Source organism: Callithrix jacchus, chromosome 1, assembly GCF_049354715.1.
Source record: "Callithrix jacchus isolate 240 chromosome 1, calJac240_pri, whole genome shotgun sequence".
NCBI lineage: Eukaryota > Metazoa > Chordata > Mammalia > Primates > Cebidae > Callithrix > Callithrix jacchus.
The window spans coordinates 185,394,541-185,410,287 of record NC_133502.1 but is presented as its reverse complement, the minus strand read 5'-3'; the positions used below and the strand labels follow the sequence as shown (position 1 = coordinate 185,410,287).

The following is a 15,747-nucleotide window of genomic DNA, read 5'->3' as shown; positions in this document are numbered from 1 at the left end:
CACGCCCCCCCCCCCCCCGTCTTCCCCCAGGAGACGCACAGCGCCGCAGGTTTTCAGGGCATTTATTGCGCTTGGGGCCGGGGTGTGGAGGGACGGGGCACCCGGAGCAGCTGACCCATTACTGCAAAACCAGGAGCGGGTGGGGGGCGTCTCCTGTCTCCGCCCCCTCCAGACGTGCAGCCCTCGGGTTCCCCCCGCGGCTGAGCTCGGATCCGCTCGACCCCGCCCTCGCCCCGGGCTCCCCGAAGGTGGAAGGCCCCGCGTGCAGCCCCTGGCCGCTCCGCTGGGAGGGCCGGTGCCCGCGATCTGCGGGCCTGAGCGCCACCTCGCGCCCCGTTCCCGGGGGCCGAGGCCCCGCCCCGCGCAACGCGAAACCCTCCCCGAGCACCCGCCTGGGCAATGCCGCGCCCTCCTCCGACCCAGACCGGCCGGGGCTGCCGCTGGCACTTCTGCCCCGACTAGGAGACTCGTGGGGCGACCCCGGGGCCTGGTCCTCCCAGCAGGGGTGCGAGCACCCTCACCGGACTTCGGCAGCCGTTGCATCTTCTAGGCACCTTCGGGAAACAGCTCCGGGCTCCGGCTGAAGGTGGGGAGGGCGGGTGAGCTAAAGGGAAGGGGCTGGAGGGGCAAAGGGGAGGAGGGCGGAGACCGGGAGGGAGGGAGGGGCCCGCGGTTCCGCCTGCCGCGTGCAGAACGCTCTGGAGCAGGCACAGGGGGAGACTCCAGACCTCAAGGCGGGGTGTCCCAGCCTCCACCCCGCGGCCGCCCGCCCTCTGTTCTGCAGCCACGGCTTACGCAGTCCTCTTTCCACGTCTCCAAGTATAGCAAGGCGAAGTGCTGGTAGTCGGAGAAGGCCCTCGGATGTCAGTCAAGGCCATGGCTGGAAGGGCAAGATCCGCTGACCCCGGCCCCAGGGCACCTGCCCCTCAGGGCGGCACCCCTCACGCTCTGGCCCCAGGTGCCCATCTAGCAGCCAGCAGAGCCCCAAGGCCCCCACCCACAGACCTGCCGGCCGCCCACCTCACCTGGGTTGCGGAACTGCCCTCCACGGCTCCCTTGGTGAAGGTCGTGTCCATTTTCTGGTACCGGCCGTCAGGCCTGGAGAGGAGGAGTCCAGTTCCCTGAGCGGCCCTCCTGCCCAGCACCCAGGCCCAGAGCCTACCTCGCTGTCTCTAAGCCCAGGGTCCCTGATTCACCCTCACAATCCTTAGAGAACATGGGGACTTTAGGGTGACCTTAGAGGTGGGAAACTCCTACTGGGGTGGGCTGGGTATTAAGTACCTGCTGACGGACACACAGTTGAGTATGTAGGTATCCAGGTCTCCCTTCTAGACACAGATACACAGAAGACACACATACACACAGATACACAGGAGACACACATACACACATGCACATACACACAGATACACAGGAGACACACACACAGATATACAGGAGACACATACACACATGCACATACACAGATACACAGGAGACACACATACACACATGCACATATACACAGATACACAGGAGACACACACACAGATACACAGGAGACACACATACACACATGCACATACACAGATACACAGGAGACACATACACACACACACAGATACACAGGAGACACACATACACACAGATACACAGGAGACACACATACACACAGATACACAGGAGACACACATACACACATGCACATACACAGATACACAGGAGACACACATACACACAGATACACAGGAGACATACATACATGCACATACACACAGATACACAGACACACTGATACACACAGAGACACACATACACACATGCACATACACAGATACACAGAAGACACACATACATGCACACACACAGATGTACAGAAGACACACACACATATATGCACATACACATAGATACACGGAAGACATACATACGTGCACATACACACAGATACACAGACACACTGATACACACAGAGGACAGTCACGTACACAGAAGACACATGCATATACACGCATACATGCAGAAATAGACACACACAGAGACACAGTCACATACAGTGATACACACACAGACACAGATATGCAGACACTTTTCTTAACACCCAGCATCAGGCAGTGCTTCCTTCAGGGCCTGGATCCCTCTGGAGCCCCTGTGGCTGCTGTCTGGGACTGGCCATGAGGAGCTCTCGAGGACCCGTGGTCTGAGGCTGATGTGCTGGAGACACCATGGTTCCTCTGGACCTTCATCTGCTTCATGCTGGCCCTTGTCTGAGGCTGAGTGTGATGTGGGGCTCATGGGATCACTTACGTGGGGTATCCAAACTTGAGGGCCAGGTCACCATTCACCAAGGGGGTCACTAAGACCACAGGCATCTTTATAGTGTCCTTGGAGTCCAGGAAGTCCTGGTCATCTGACACCACCTGACCATGTACCAGGTGCCCTGGAACTGCAGGGTGAGTGCATGGAAGGCTGGGAGGTGGCCCCGGGCCCTGGGCCTGAGCCACCATGTTCTACCCACCACGTTCCATCCTGACACAGCTGCTTCCTGGCCAGGACGGGGGCTGCTGTGCACACGTCGACCCTGATGCAGAACTGAGGGAGGGGGAGCCTCAGCAGAGGAGCACCTGGCCCCCACCAGCCCAGCACCAGCCTGTCTGCAGCCGGCAGCCCGGGGGACAGCTGGATGGGTGGGGCTGTGGCAAGGTCACAAGTCTGTGTGGGGTCGGGGTGGGGGACGTGAGGTGCAGGCAGCTGTGACTTGTCCCAGTTTTTGGCCCTGGGGAGTGATGGGGGGATGCAACGGAAAAGCTGGGATGGCGGACTGCAGTCTTCCCCAGCCACGCCCCCTCCAGACAGATAGAGCAGGTGTGTGGGGGATCCCCTGCCCCCAGGCCTGCCTGGATCAAAGAGGGTGTGGACAGGAACCTGGGGCAAAGCACCAAAGTGCTGCACTTAGAGAATGTGTCCCCAGGTCTGGCTGGCATCAAAGTTGGCCTGGATGGGGACCTGGGCCTGGCCGAAGCATCGTGCAGCAAGTGGCTCAGGGTCTCCTTGGGACTCGGGAGCAGGGCAGAGCTCTGGTGTCTCCTCTGTAGGCTTTATGCCCCTGAGATGCCCTGGGGCGGCTGGGCTGGGACTGCACCCACCGTGATAGACTTCTGATCAAGTTGCACTCTGCAGCACTCAGGCCCAGCTGCTTCAACCCAAGTCCCGCCATCCCCTGCCAACCCTTGCCTTTCCTCCGGGGTGGGGCTGGATGCCTGGCAGCTGAGGGTAGTTCTGACAGGCCTCGGGGCTAGGGGCCTGCAGCTCACCCACCCTGCCTCTTTGGCCTTCTGCAGATTCTCTGGGATGTGGGATCCCTCCCTGAGCCCAGGCACAGCCTCAAGCTCCCTTCTCCTGGAAAGCCACCTAGAACCTCACCTTCACCTCTGAGCCTCAAATGCTTGGTGCCTCTACAGGGCCTGCCTTGGTGGGTGGGGGGGCTGGTGGGCAGGTCACAGTGAGGGTGGGAATGTGGTAGGGAGCAGGGTTGGGCAGGACACTGGCCAGGCATGGTGTGGGCGTGGTGTGAGGGCTCTGGCTTTCGGACAGGGCTATGATCTGGAGGCCCAGGTCAGAGGGCAGGGGGTGCTCAGAGAGCCAGAGGGATGTGGGGTGGCCTGTACCCAGTCCACTCCGTCAGTCTGTCTGGTGGGGGGTGGAGACACTCTAGCATCTTTCAAACAAATGTTCCTTTTTGTCCCCTGAAACCCTTATCTCTGTGCAATCTCAGTGAGTTAATCCCACACCTCGAGACACCCAACAGGTCCAAAGCTCCTCTGCGGCCTCAAGCCTCAGGCCTTTGCTGCTGAGGGGGGTGACAGGGTGTAGTTGGGGTGCAGGATACCTGCCTAGGGGATGAGATGAGTCACTGACCCCCCTCCAGCTCAGCACCGGCCTGGTGGCAGTGGCAGCTCAGGGGGTGTGGCTGGACACGTGGGGCCGTGGCAGGGTCCCATGGTCGTCTGGAGTGGGTGGGGGACACCCCCCTAGCTCTCCTGACTCAGGACCCCTCTGGGAGCAAACACTAAAAGGCCCACTCCTGGGATTTTACAGAGCGGGAGGTCGAGATGGCCCTAGACAGGTGACGCCAGCACAGACAGCCAGGAGCCAACTGACTTGCTTCCAGTGTTTATTCCATGGAGCCAGAATGAAGCCCAAGGGAGTGGGGGCACTTAGGTGGGGAGCTGGGGCAGGGTCTCAGGAAAGGAACAGAGCAGAGACATCCAGAGCTTGGGGGTCACCTGGCTGGCGGGGGTCCCAGCTTCAGCCCTGGGGAGTGCTGGGGGTGCAAGCGGAAGGCCATGGTCTTCCAAGCCCACCCCCACTCCAGTTGGATGGAGCAGGTGGGGGTAGGGGGGCTTTCCTCTGCCCCCTGGCTCCCCTGAGCCCTGGTAAGAGAACAAGATCCATCACTGGGGCTGGGATCCCCACTGCCCCAGGGTCCACAGACTCCACCCCTCCCAGCCCCAGGGTCCAGATTCCAGCTCCAGCCTAGGCCTCCCTCCTGGGGGTGGGGGGTCAATCTGCCTGGAGCCTGCTTCCTTGAGGTCTCCCACGGCCTCCACAAAGCATCCTCAGCCCTCCCTTCCGTCCCCTGTCTCCTCCCATCCGTCCCCTGTCTCCTCCCATCCCATCTCACCCACCCTGGTTCCCTCCCACCCCAGGAGCCAGACGCCCCTCGCTGCCAGATGGCCCCCGTGGTACAGCCCCTCGACCTTGTCTGCCTGGGGTCTTGCACCTGCACCCCGCAATGTGAGCCCTCAGGGGCCAGCCCTATTCCAGTGGCTGGGACAGGTTTTCCTTCCGAGCCTCACACCTGGGCACCCGTCAGTGTGGGCAGCCCCTATGTCTCCTGCCTGGTCCTGGACATCCACCAGGAAGGATGGGTCTGTAGTACCAGGCTGTCCTGGGACTCTGATCCATCACAAAGTGGGTGGGCTGGATGTGTGCTGAACGAACGAACGAACGAATGAATGAATGAATGAATGAATAAAGTGGCTCACCTATTCTTGTTCCGTCATGCACTTATCTGCCAAGAAAGAATGAGGGGCTGTCATCAGAACCCCAGGCTTAGGCCAATTTTCCCACTGGGCTTCCTGTCCCTCCCCTAATGCAGAGCTGGTCTTGAATAAACCCCCAAACCGAACAGACCTCCATCACCTCCCACCTCTCCCCTGGCCCCCTGGAACAAAGAGAAGGCCTTTCTCCACCTCTGCTGAGAGCAGGCTGTCCACCTGTGTCCCCCATGGGCACCCCATCCTACACCCTCCACCAGGCTGGAGCCCCATATCCTGGGAGTTGCTGGGCCTGGTATGAAGTGGGTGCCTGTTCTCCATGTCCCCCACGGAGGTGGCTCCTCATGAAGGGCTGCAGGCCCAGGCCTCATGCAGGTCAGCAGGCGGCAGGGTGAGGCCACCTCCTCCCCTCTGCCTCCTGCAGTCAGGAGACTGCCTGCCTGCCTGCCTCTAATCTGACCTTAATCCTCTCCCCATCAGATTAGGGCCTCACCGGTCTTGGGCAGGAAGACAATGGTATCCTCTGTGAAGTCCTGGGCTTTGCAGAAGGCGGTGAATTTCTCCTTTAACTCAGCCCTGGGGGTCTGGGTTCGGCCTGGGACAGGGTGGAGACAGCTGGCTTCAGCGGGGGGGCGGGGAGGGGGGACGGTGTGTGCTCTCCCTGAGTCTGAGAGAGCCCCCTGTGGTCAGGCTGCATCCAGCCCCACCCTTGCGGCAGCACCCTGGGCACGTACTGTAGAGCGTGGCCATTCGGAAGTCCTCGCCGGGGCCCTTGCTGCCCTGGCTGTAGAGCAGGGCGTATTGGTCATAGTCGGTCTCCACAACTGACACAGAGTAGGTGCTGCCCCAGTCTGTGAACCCAAGAGATGGCCCTGTTGGGGACTCAGCTCTGCTTCAGGGAGGGGGTGCACCTGTGGGCTGTGGGCACTCAGGCCTCGGCTTGCCTGGGATGCTCCCCCACCCCACTGCTCTCCAGCCCACACCCTGTTCCTGCCTACACAGCCTGTGAACTCTGTCCCCAAACCAGACGTCTGGGGGAGCCAGGCTCAGAAAACCGGATTCCTGGTGCAGCCACAGAACTCGCTGCCAGAACCGGGAAGTGAAGAGGTCTCCCTGCAGGAGCCATTCCCCAGGAGGGGTGAGGAAGCCCCTGGGTCCTGCGGAGGAGAACTGGGAGGAAGTATATGGAGGGGCCTTGGGGGCTGCGTATGTGGGGAAAACTCCAGGGGACAGGAGAAGGGCCTGGTAAGACACCAGTGGGCTCCAGAGAGGATCCCACCCCCTGGAGGAAGGGTCCCTCTGTCCCCACACTGGTGCATGGGCAGTCACGCCCAGGCCTGGCCACCCCACCAGGACAGAGAGGCCATCATCCTCCACCCCATGGATTTCCAAGGCAGATGGCTGGCCGAGAGTCACTCTGGCAAGTGACACCCCCAGGCTGGGCCCAGGGGGCTGGTGGAGGCCCCACTCACGGGGACTCCGGTAGCTGTAGGAGCCAAGGGACTCCGCGGGCTGCAGCAGCATGGTTCGGGTCTCACACTGGTTTTTCCTGCAGGTGGGTGACCTCAGGGTCAGGGGCTAGGCCCGAGGGTGTTCCCAGACCTCTCCGTCCCAGAAGCCCACCAGCCCGCTGTCACACCTGAGGAAGGTGGAGGTCAGGTTGAGGCCGCCATCCGAGGCCGGGGCCACCACCGACTTGCACATGGACAGTGCCGCCTTCTTCTCTCGGAGCCAGCTCGAGTTGGAGGCGAGGCCCGCGCTGAACCAGAGCCCCAGGAACTGCGGCAAACGGCCCCCACCCGCGTCGGCCAGGACCCTCTGGACCACTGGTGCCGACCCGCGGGGTCGCCTCTGCCCCTCCCCCTCCCGCCTCCAACCCGGCCGGGTCCCCAAGAAGCCGCGCCTGTCTCCCCGCCCACAAACGGACCACCCCTCTCGGCCCCGCCCCAGAAGCAGGCCACGCCCCTGGTACGCGGCTCCCCGTCTGGCCACGCCCCCTCCCGGGGACAATCCCCCCCCATCACCCCCCCGCACCAGCCAACTCCGGCTCCTCCACCCCGTCCCGATTCTGTGCCCTGGCAGGGCTCCCGGCCCTTTCAGCGGGCGGCAGAGGACGCCGGGTTCCCGCAGGGGTTGGGCGGGTCTTCGGCTCCGCTTCGCGGACCGCTGGGTGGGTCTCCTCGGCCCTGGGGAGGGGCGCGCGGCCGGAGGACCGGCGCTCCGGCGCGTCCCCGAGCATCTCCCGGGCGAGAGCGTGCGTCGCCGGCTTTCTGTGCGGGGCGGGTCCCCCGCGCGCGGCGTGTTTAGCGCCATCCCCGTGCGCCACCGCCCCCCACCCGTGTCTTGGCACCCAGGTGTGGAACGTGCGCTCTTGTGGTCCGTAGCGATGGCCGTGTTTGGATGGCGTGGGCGCGTGTGTGGCCCGGTGTCTGCGTGGCCCATCGGGGAGACAGGACGCGCGGTGCGCAGGGAAGGCCGCCTCCTAGGGCAGCTGCCCAGCCTCCTTCCTGCGCGCAGGGCTCTGTCCCTGGCCCGCACTGCCGCGCACTGTGGAACTTCGCTCCTTCCACCCGGGGAGAAGACCCAGCTGGAAAGTGACCTTCCCCGACGGGGCGCTGTAGCTCTTGGGGACGGCGCAGGGAAGCCCCTCACCTTTTCCTGCTGGAAGTCGGGCTGCACGGAGACCTGGGCCTCGACTGCTGCCTGCAGGCCGCCCAGCAGCCCCAGCAGGACCAGCCCCATCCACAGAGTGTGCTGAGCAGCCATTCTTTCGAAGCAGAGCAGGTGTCTGGGGCCCGGTGCCAGCAGTGTGGGCGAGCGAGGGAGGTGTGCAGGAGTGGAGAGCACCGAGGAGACCCCTATTTATGGGCCAGGCTTGGCCTCACCCAGGGCCCCAGGACAGCCCACTGAAGACTCGTGATGCTGGGGGGTGGGGTGGCCCGGCACTGCTGCAGCCTCGTCCCCCCACAGGGCGCTTATGCAAGAGGCCTGGGCCTGCTGCCACAGCTGAGGCCGAGGCGGTGTGGGAGTGAGGCAGGCACCTGCCTACTTGTCCCAGAGACAGAGCTGGCAGCAGTCTTGCCACCCTCCTCCTGCTGGGGGTACCCACCCACCCCGAAGCCCTGATAGGGATGGGGCTGTGTGCCTCAGCCATGCCTGCCTCCAAGGCCTCTGGCCACTTCCCATGGAGGGGGGCAGGACCTACATCCTGCAGGCCCTACCTGCGACCCCAGAGGGGGACACAAAGCCTCACTTTCACCCTGAGAGTTTGGTCCTGAAACGCCCAGCAAGTGAGGAGGTGATGAGAAGCTCTGGCCGAGGTAGAGAAACTGGGTCTGCCCCAAAGGGACCTGAGGGCCAGGTGTGCTGGGCACGGCTTCCCCATGGCCAGTTGTTGGGGCTCTGAGAGTGGCCCCTGGGCACCCATTGCGGCTTGGGCACAGGCCCTATCCCTTGCCAGAGGCCCTGCCCTCTCCCAGCAATCCCCCGATCCCGAGCCTGCCCCCTTCCAAGTCTGGGCCTCCCTACCTAGAGTCTGGTCCTGTCGCATTACCCCAGCGCTGCACCCAGACCCTTGGGTGGCCTGCAGGCAGCTTGTCGGCCCTGGCTGGGCCCTGCGGAGGGCTGTCACAGGCAGGCTCCTGGTGGACTGAGCTGTCCAGGCAGGCGTGGTGGGTGAGCGCTGCCGCTGGTTGGCAGGTGGGCCCAGATGGGGAGCTGGGAAATATACGTGAGAGCAGGAGTGACTGGGACGGGGTGGCGGGCTTCTGGGGGGCCACTGGCGACCACTGGGGGCTGGAGCCCGTTCTCTTCCTGGGTTCTGTGGCCCACCCCTTGCTGGGGCACATGGGCCCTGGGACTGAGCTCGCCTGCACTGCCTCTCCTCCCCAGTGGCCTGGGGGTCAAGGAGCCCAGCCTTGGGGGCCTGGGGACCTGGGGCAGATGCTTATGTAGCAGCAGCAGCTGGTAGGCAGCATTGGTGTTGGGGCTGCTGGGGGTGGCTGGGTAGCGTCCCAGGCAGAGGCCAAGATGAGGGAGTGAGTCCCAGGGAGTGGGGAGGCCCCTGAGAGTCAGGGAGAAGGAGGATAGCAGGGCAAGGGGCCTCAGAACCGCCCCCTACCGGGCCTCCCATGGGCCCCTGCCCAGAGCAGCACTGCCCTGCTAGCTCAGATGCCATCTGTGCCCTAGGCTGAGAGAGAAGTCTGTTGGAACATTTGGGTGGGTGTCTAACCCCAGGACCCCGCATGGCCCCCAGGCCTGGCTCAGCTACAGAGCTGGGGGCTCCCGTCAGGACAGGGAGGGGCAGGAAGACAGTTGTGGCTGGGGCATCACTGCAAGCCTGGCCTCCTGCCCTCTGCCGGCTGAGTCCTGGCTGTCATTCGGTCCTGGTGGGGCTAGCGGCTCACTGAGTGGCCTGGCTGGAGGTCCCTACCCAGGCCACGTGGGTCCAGGACAAGGGGCCTCCTGGTAGTGAGCAAGCCCCAAGGCATGGTGGCAGGTGGCACAGGGCAGGGAGACCTGGGAGACATGGCTCTGGGTCTGAATGGCTCCAGTCTGGGCAGGTCTGGGCCGCTTGGCCAGGGAGGGACTGGGGAGCCTGATTGAGGCAAGGTCTTCCCATAGCCAAAGGGGTTCCCAGGGGATCTCGGGTGTCCTGCCCTCAAACCCAATGCCTGGAGCAAGGACCAAACCCCTTCCCTCCCCCACTTTCTGGTGGGCAGCAGAAGGCCCGGCAGGCCCTATGCCCCCTCCTTCTCCATGACCAGTCGTTACCAAGACAAATTGGTCACCGGTGGCACCTGGAGAGTTGGAAGAAACGGTGAACTCATGCTCAGATCGGGAACCGACTCCTTATTCTCCGTGGTCAAGATGGCCAGCGGGCCGCCAGGGACACTCCCCAGGCATGGCTGAATGAGTGCAGAGCTGCCCGAAAGCCCTGATTCCTGGGAGCACCTAGGCCCGCCGAGGGCTGGAGATTCATCTCCCACCAAATCCAGGAAGGGCCAGGCAGGTTGCCTGCTCCTGGTGAACTCAGGCCAGATTTCTCCCCTCCTCCCCCAACCAGGATTGTGCTTGTACCAGGTGGACAGGGGCAGGCAGGGCCTTCGAGGAGCCTCTTGCAGCTCAGGCAGGGACAAGGAACCCCCTGCGAACTCTCCTTGTCCTTCCCTTTGCTCTGAGCTCCGCTGCCAGGCAGGACCTCGGTGGAGCCTGGGGGAGGGCTGGGCAGGAGGGAGCTGGCTGCCCCACCCCGCTGCTCTGGGAACAAGTTGCTTTGAGTCATAGAATGCAAAGACTTGGCCTCTACCTTAAGAAGTCATCAAGGCCATCCTCCTGCCTGCGGTACAGGCAGGTCAGAGACAAGCCTGGTGGCCTGGGCCTGGGCTCCCAGAACTACCCCCAACCTTTTCCTGGAGGGAAGCCGTCTCCACCCTGGGGCCCTGGCCAGCATCTTCTGGGGGCGCTGGTGCCCCTGTCCAGTGTCCCAACCGATGGTTTGCCCTCAAGGACCGAGGCTGTCCCAGTGACTGGTGGGACCTGAGCTTGACTGAATGTCCACCAGCCTTGAATAAACTCATGAGGACCTCATTGGCCCCACCCACCTGTGGCCTGGGATCAGCTCCCGCAGCCTGGTATTGGGGAGGGGCAGCCTTTATGCCTGCCCTCCAGAGGTGCCCAGGTCTCACGGCTCCAGAGGCTCACTCCTGGGATCCTCAGTAGGGGAGGGCAGTACCCGGGGTCACTGAGACACTGTGTGGAGTGTTCTGGACACGTCAGGGTCAGAGTGGCAGCACCCTGAGACTGCTGCAGGGATCCAGGCCCGGGTGCGGTGGGGGCAGCCCAGCACAGCACCCCCCAGGGGCCAGAATGTCTCCCCCACAGCCATACCCACCCCTATCGGGTCCAGCCCTACGGGGTCCGGTGAGTTCCTCTCTACAGGTGTGGAGAGAGACAGTGACAATAAAGACACAAGACACAGAGACAGAGAAAAGAGAGTCTGGGCCCAGGGTCCGCTGCTGCTGAAGCTTGAAGTCCAGCAGTGCCCCCAGGGCCTGGACGCTCTGACTTTTACTGAGTACAAAGCAGGGGGCAGGGTGGGTAGGGTGAGGTAACGGAGGTTGGTGACAGGGCCCAGGTCTTCCAAGTAGCCGAGGCAAGGAGGAAACCTAGTGCATCAGCACTTTTTTCATATGTGTCAAGGATATAAAAGGCATTACAATTTGTGTTACTATCACTAATTTTATCTTAGAAGAAAGAGAGGAAGCAGGTGCAGAAGCGGAACTTGAAAGTAGACAAGGAACGTGTAGCTGAGGCGCAGCGCAGAGACCAGCCCCTTTGTCTGTGGGCCTCCCGACAGCACCAGGGCCTGAAGGCACGGCGTTTTCTCCTCACCCACCGAGGATGGAGACACCTTGGCCATCTTGGACGTCTCCTTCCCTAGCTGGCTGAACAGCAGGTGCTTTCCCAGCGCTGACGCTGGCACAGCCGAGGCGCCCTCCAGCAGCCCTTACATGGGCGGGACAGAGGGCTTAGACCATCTTGCCTGAGGGTCACCTCTTTCCCGATGCCACCTCAGTCCATACTTCTTGACCTGAGACTTATTGGTAAAATTAAAGATTATATGATTGTATGTATGCATTAATGATTGCATGTGAATAGCTATGTGATTATGATTATATTTAGGAATAGCTCTGCAACTAGATCTCCAAGTTTTTCTAATTCTATATTTATATGAGAACAGACGGAGGCCTCAGACCCTTGCCTTGGCTCTTGTGGGGTTCCCCGACACACACCCCTACCCCCACACCTACTCCCACAGCCACCCCACCCCCACCCCCACGCCACCCCCACAGCCTTGGAATGCTCAGCTCCAGGATGCCAGCACTGTGGACCACCTCAGAGGCTCAGCCTGGCTTCAGGAAGTGCCCAGCTCGGCCATGGAAGGTCAAGGCTAGTGTCCCCACCTGCCCATTGAGGGGCTGGATGGAAGCTCCCCAGGCCGGTGAGGTCTGGGCAGGGGCCAAGCCTGGGAGGACCCTGGGTCACTGCAGCATCAGGCTGAGCACAACTCCCCACAGAGACCGGAAGCCGGAAGGCCCCTTCAGCATGAGGGGCTGGCTCCTGCAGGGCACAGGTGGAGACCTGATACCAGAGGCCACTCCCCACCTCCGTGCCCACCCCCAGTCAGGGTTCCCGACTGTGGGACGTGGGTCAGCCACATGGAGCCTAGGCCTACGCCCCTGAGTTAGGGGTTCCAGGGGAGCTCAAGGTGAACCAGGGAAACAGGGCCACAGCTCTGAGAAGAGCCAGTGGTGAGGGAAGGGCACTCCTAGCAGGGAAGGGGTGCCAGGTGCTGTGGAGCTGGGCAGGTCCCTCGGTCACAGGCCTCCGAGGGCTCCTGTCACCCCGTGGTCCCTACTCCCCAGCCTGGGCAGTTTCTGCTGGGCACCATGGAGGGTGGCTTGTGTGTGAGGATGGGTCTGGCTCTGTCCACCTGAGAGCACAGGAGCCAGGAGAGCACCCAGCTGGGAGGGAGGCGGCCATGGGGATTAGATGAGGGCAAGCGTTGGTACTCAGCTTCTCCCTGGGCCTGGGGCCCGGGCTGCTCCCAGCGGCCCTGCCCACTGCCCACTCCCCACTCATGATCACCCTGTGGTCGCGGACAGGCAGATCTGGCTCCCCCTGGCACAGACTGTTTATTTCTGGTGGGGTCATGGGGACAGGTTGTGGCTGAGCCTCTACGGGGTGGGGGCACCAGCCAGGCTGTGGCAGGTGGTGAGGGCGGGGCCACCAAGGGCCAGGCCAGGGTCCTGCCTCAGGACAGAGGGTGGAAGTCCCAGGCAGAGAATCTTGGAGAGGCTGGAGTGAGAGGAGGGAGACAGAGACTTTTGGGAGAGGGAGGGGCGGGGGGTGCCAGGGCCAGGAGGGAGGAGGGCGCAGGGCAGGCCTGGCTGATGCCTCCTGGCTTCACTGATCCCAGCATGGCCTGGGACCCCCAGCAGTTACGCTTTCAGCTCACCACAGGCTCTCCTGTGAGGAAGGAGCGCTGGTCAGAGGCCCAGGGGTCCAAGGACATGTTTGCACGACCTCTGACCCTGAGGCTCCCACCTGCTCCAGGGCTGCTTTGGTAGCTGCAGATGGCCCAGTACAGGGGACCCAAGGGCTTTGGCAGAGACCCTCAGAGGGCCTGGGTTGGGTGGGAAGGGATGCTCCAGGCCACAGGTGCGTCAAGGTCTGCACCCCGAGGCGTCCACCCATCTGGAGCCCCAGCTCACTCTCAACTCTCAGAGCCTCAGCTGCTGTGGCCTCGGCTCATGGCCTCCATCTTCCCACGGGTCCCCTGCCTCGGGTCCCGGGTCTCAGGGTGCCTGGCCCCTTCCAGCCCAGAGCCCTCTTGCCCCAAGGTTGACCCTCCCAGCCGTGGTACCTTGGGTCAGAAATGAGGTTGACGAGGGTTTCCTTGCAGCCCCTCCTACGGGACTCCTGTCCCTCCACCTGCCATCTGCTTTGCCTGCTATGCATGTGGGGCACCTCCAGTGACCCGGGTCCTGCTGGGACCCTCTGGCACCTGGGCTTGGTCTCCGGACCCTGATCTCCTGGGCAGTCCTTCCCCAGGCTGAATGGACAGGGGCGGGGCTGGGGCACCTCAGGTTGTATCATTCGGGCATCAGGCAACCTCTCCTTGGTGAGCACTCCTGCCTGGCCCCAGGCCTCGGCCTGCAGGGCTCTGGGCGGGCCTCCCCCATCAGGGTGGTCCCTGCCACCTATCCCATGCCCCCTAGGCTTCCTGATGCCAGTTTGGGGCAGGAAGAGAATGTGATCAAGGCTGATGCCCAGAATCCAGTCAAATCTGATCAATTTCTCCCTCAGGTCAAAATCCACCTCCTTCCCCTACCCTGTGCCAAGAACGGGGTGAGCCCTGGGAAGACTCCTCCCTCCCCAGCCCAGCCCCCAGGGGGTCCTGGAGGCCGATTCCCGCTGTCCTCAGGGACTCATCGAGCAGCTTGGCCTGGGTCCCCTCTCCTGGGGCTTGGTCTCAGCATAGCATCCATCTCGTCATTTTCCTACCCCACCTCTGCGGGGAGCAGGCAGGGGTCAGGCCTCTACTGCTGGGGACAGGCTGCTGATCATGCCCCCTCTGGGGCCACACCAAGACCTTCCCTGGAGTGTCCTTTTTAATGTATTTATCGTTTTAGAAACAGGGTCTCGTTCTGTCACCCAGGCTGGAGTGCAGTGGCGTAATCACTGCTCAATGCAGACTCCTGGGCCCAAGCAATACTCCCAAGTAGCTAGGACTACAGGCATGTACCGCCACACCCAGCTAACTTTTTAATTTTATTTTTGTAGAGACAGGAGACTATGTTGTCCAGGCTGGTCTCGAACTCCTGGCCACAGCTGATCATCCTCCCTCAGTCTCTGGAAGTGCTGGGATTACACATGTGGAGTGTCCTTAACCTGGGGCAGCTCTGGGCCTTTCTCGAAGTGTCAGGCAGGGAAGACTCACCTTCCCGGCCTCCAAGGAGGTTCTGATCTGGCTGCCTCTCAGGGGCAGGGGTACTGGCCCAGCGTTTGCAGGGTGGGTCCCTGTGGGAGGAGGTCGTGGGCAGGAGGGCTGGGGAGAAGGCTTCGGGCCTCCAGGAAGGGTCCTGCTCTTCACTGTTCCTGAGGCTGCTCTTCCTGACTGTCCCCGCCTCTGACAGTGGCCTCTGCCCGTGGAAGTTCTCACTGGATGCATGGAATTGGGGTGTCCACCTACAGTCACCGTGTCCCCTGTCTCTGCACCCTCCCCTGATCTCTCCGTGACCCTGGGTCTCAGGACAGGCCCCTCCTCCAAACTGTAAGCCCCAGGAGGGGAGCAGAAGCCCTACCCTATGTTGAGGGTAGGATGAGCTCCCTCAAAGCAGATGCTTCTCCTTCTGCCCACGGGGTTCACCCACTGGCCTGTCTGTGTGAGGGGGTCTCCACCCAGCGGCCCTTCCATCTCTCCTTCCGGGCAGCCCCATCACCTGCCAGGGGATCTCGGTGCCTGGCTTCAGCTGAGCAGGCTGGACGTGACCACGGCTGCCACCAGCATCCCGAATTGGGACCTGTGTTCTGGCCAGAAGGTGGCCAGGACCGCCGCTCCCCCAGAACTGCAGGGCTGGCAGTGGGCAGGACCAGGACACCCTCCCTGGGCAGGGCCCCCAGGCTGGGCTGGCACCCATGACTCCGGAGGAGCCTGCCCTGGACTGTTGGGGATAGGTGACCCTGACCAGTGGTGGGCAGCCTTCCCGAACCTCACTTTCTCCACTTGTACCAAGGGTGTGAGCTCTTCCCACCTGGCGGGGTTCTCCAGGGCCGTGGAGGCCATGCTCACTATAGCCTCATGCAATAACCAGTCAGCCCTGGTGGTGAGCTGCATCCTCCCTCCTTCCTCTCCCTCCTCCCCCCTCCCTCCTTCCCCTCCCTCCTTCCCCCTCCCTTCTTCCCCCCCTCTTCCCCTCCCTCCTTCCCCTCCTCCCTCCCCTCTCCCCTTCCCGCCCCCTTCCCCTCCTCCCTTTCCCTCCCCCCTTTCCCTCCCCCCTTCCCCTCCCTCCTTCCTCCTCCCTCTTTCCCCCTCCTTCCCCCTTTCCTTCTCAGGGCCCACTCACCCACTTCTTCCTGAGACCCAGCTGGAAACAGATCTTATGGAAAGGCAGGTTTGGGTCCCTCTGACCGCCCCCCAGAG

At 62.6% G+C, this 15,747-nt stretch overlaps 2 protein-coding genes and 1 long non-coding RNA gene across 4 annotated transcripts; 1 reads left to right on the top strand and 2 right to left on the bottom strand.

The window, feature by feature from the left end:
• The first annotated feature begins 421 nt into the window (after positions 1-421).
• On the top strand, positions 422-11,668 carry LOC144577055 (uncharacterized). Its single transcript, XR_013520275.1, has 4 exons — positions 422-586; positions 6,042-6,177; positions 6,595-7,007; positions 11,290-11,668. It is a non-coding gene; the product is annotated as an uncharacterized LOC144577055 (long non-coding RNA).
• On the bottom strand, positions 730-4,388 carry LCNL1 (lipocalin like 1). The gene is given in 6 exon segments (XM_035290920.3): positions 730-749; positions 796-804; positions 807-857; positions 860-898; positions 1,040-1,098; positions 2,287-4,388. Coding segments are annotated over 6 exon segments (378 nt in total). The 5' UTR covers positions 2,487-4,388.
• Positions 4,141-7,877, bottom strand: PTGDS (prostaglandin D2 synthase). Of its 2 annotated transcripts, XM_035263819.2 has the most exons (8): positions 7,692-7,877; positions 6,679-6,818; positions 6,512-6,588; positions 6,038-6,196; positions 5,774-5,890; positions 5,533-5,634; positions 5,028-5,053; positions 4,141-4,412 (listed from the first exon to the last, which is right to left on the bottom strand). In XM_035263819.2, the coding sequence occupies exons 1-7, from the start codon at positions 7,803-7,805 to the stop codon at positions 5,028-5,030; spliced, it is 735 nt and encodes a 244-aa protein (XP_035119710.1). In that variant the 5' UTR covers positions 7,806-7,877; the 3' UTR covers positions 4,141-4,412. The 2 variants fall into 2 exon arrangements, with proteins under 2 accessions (XP_035119710.1, XP_035119717.1); XM_035263826.2 differs by lacking the exon at positions 6,038-6,196.
• Positions 11,669-15,747: the final 4,079 nt, after the last annotated feature.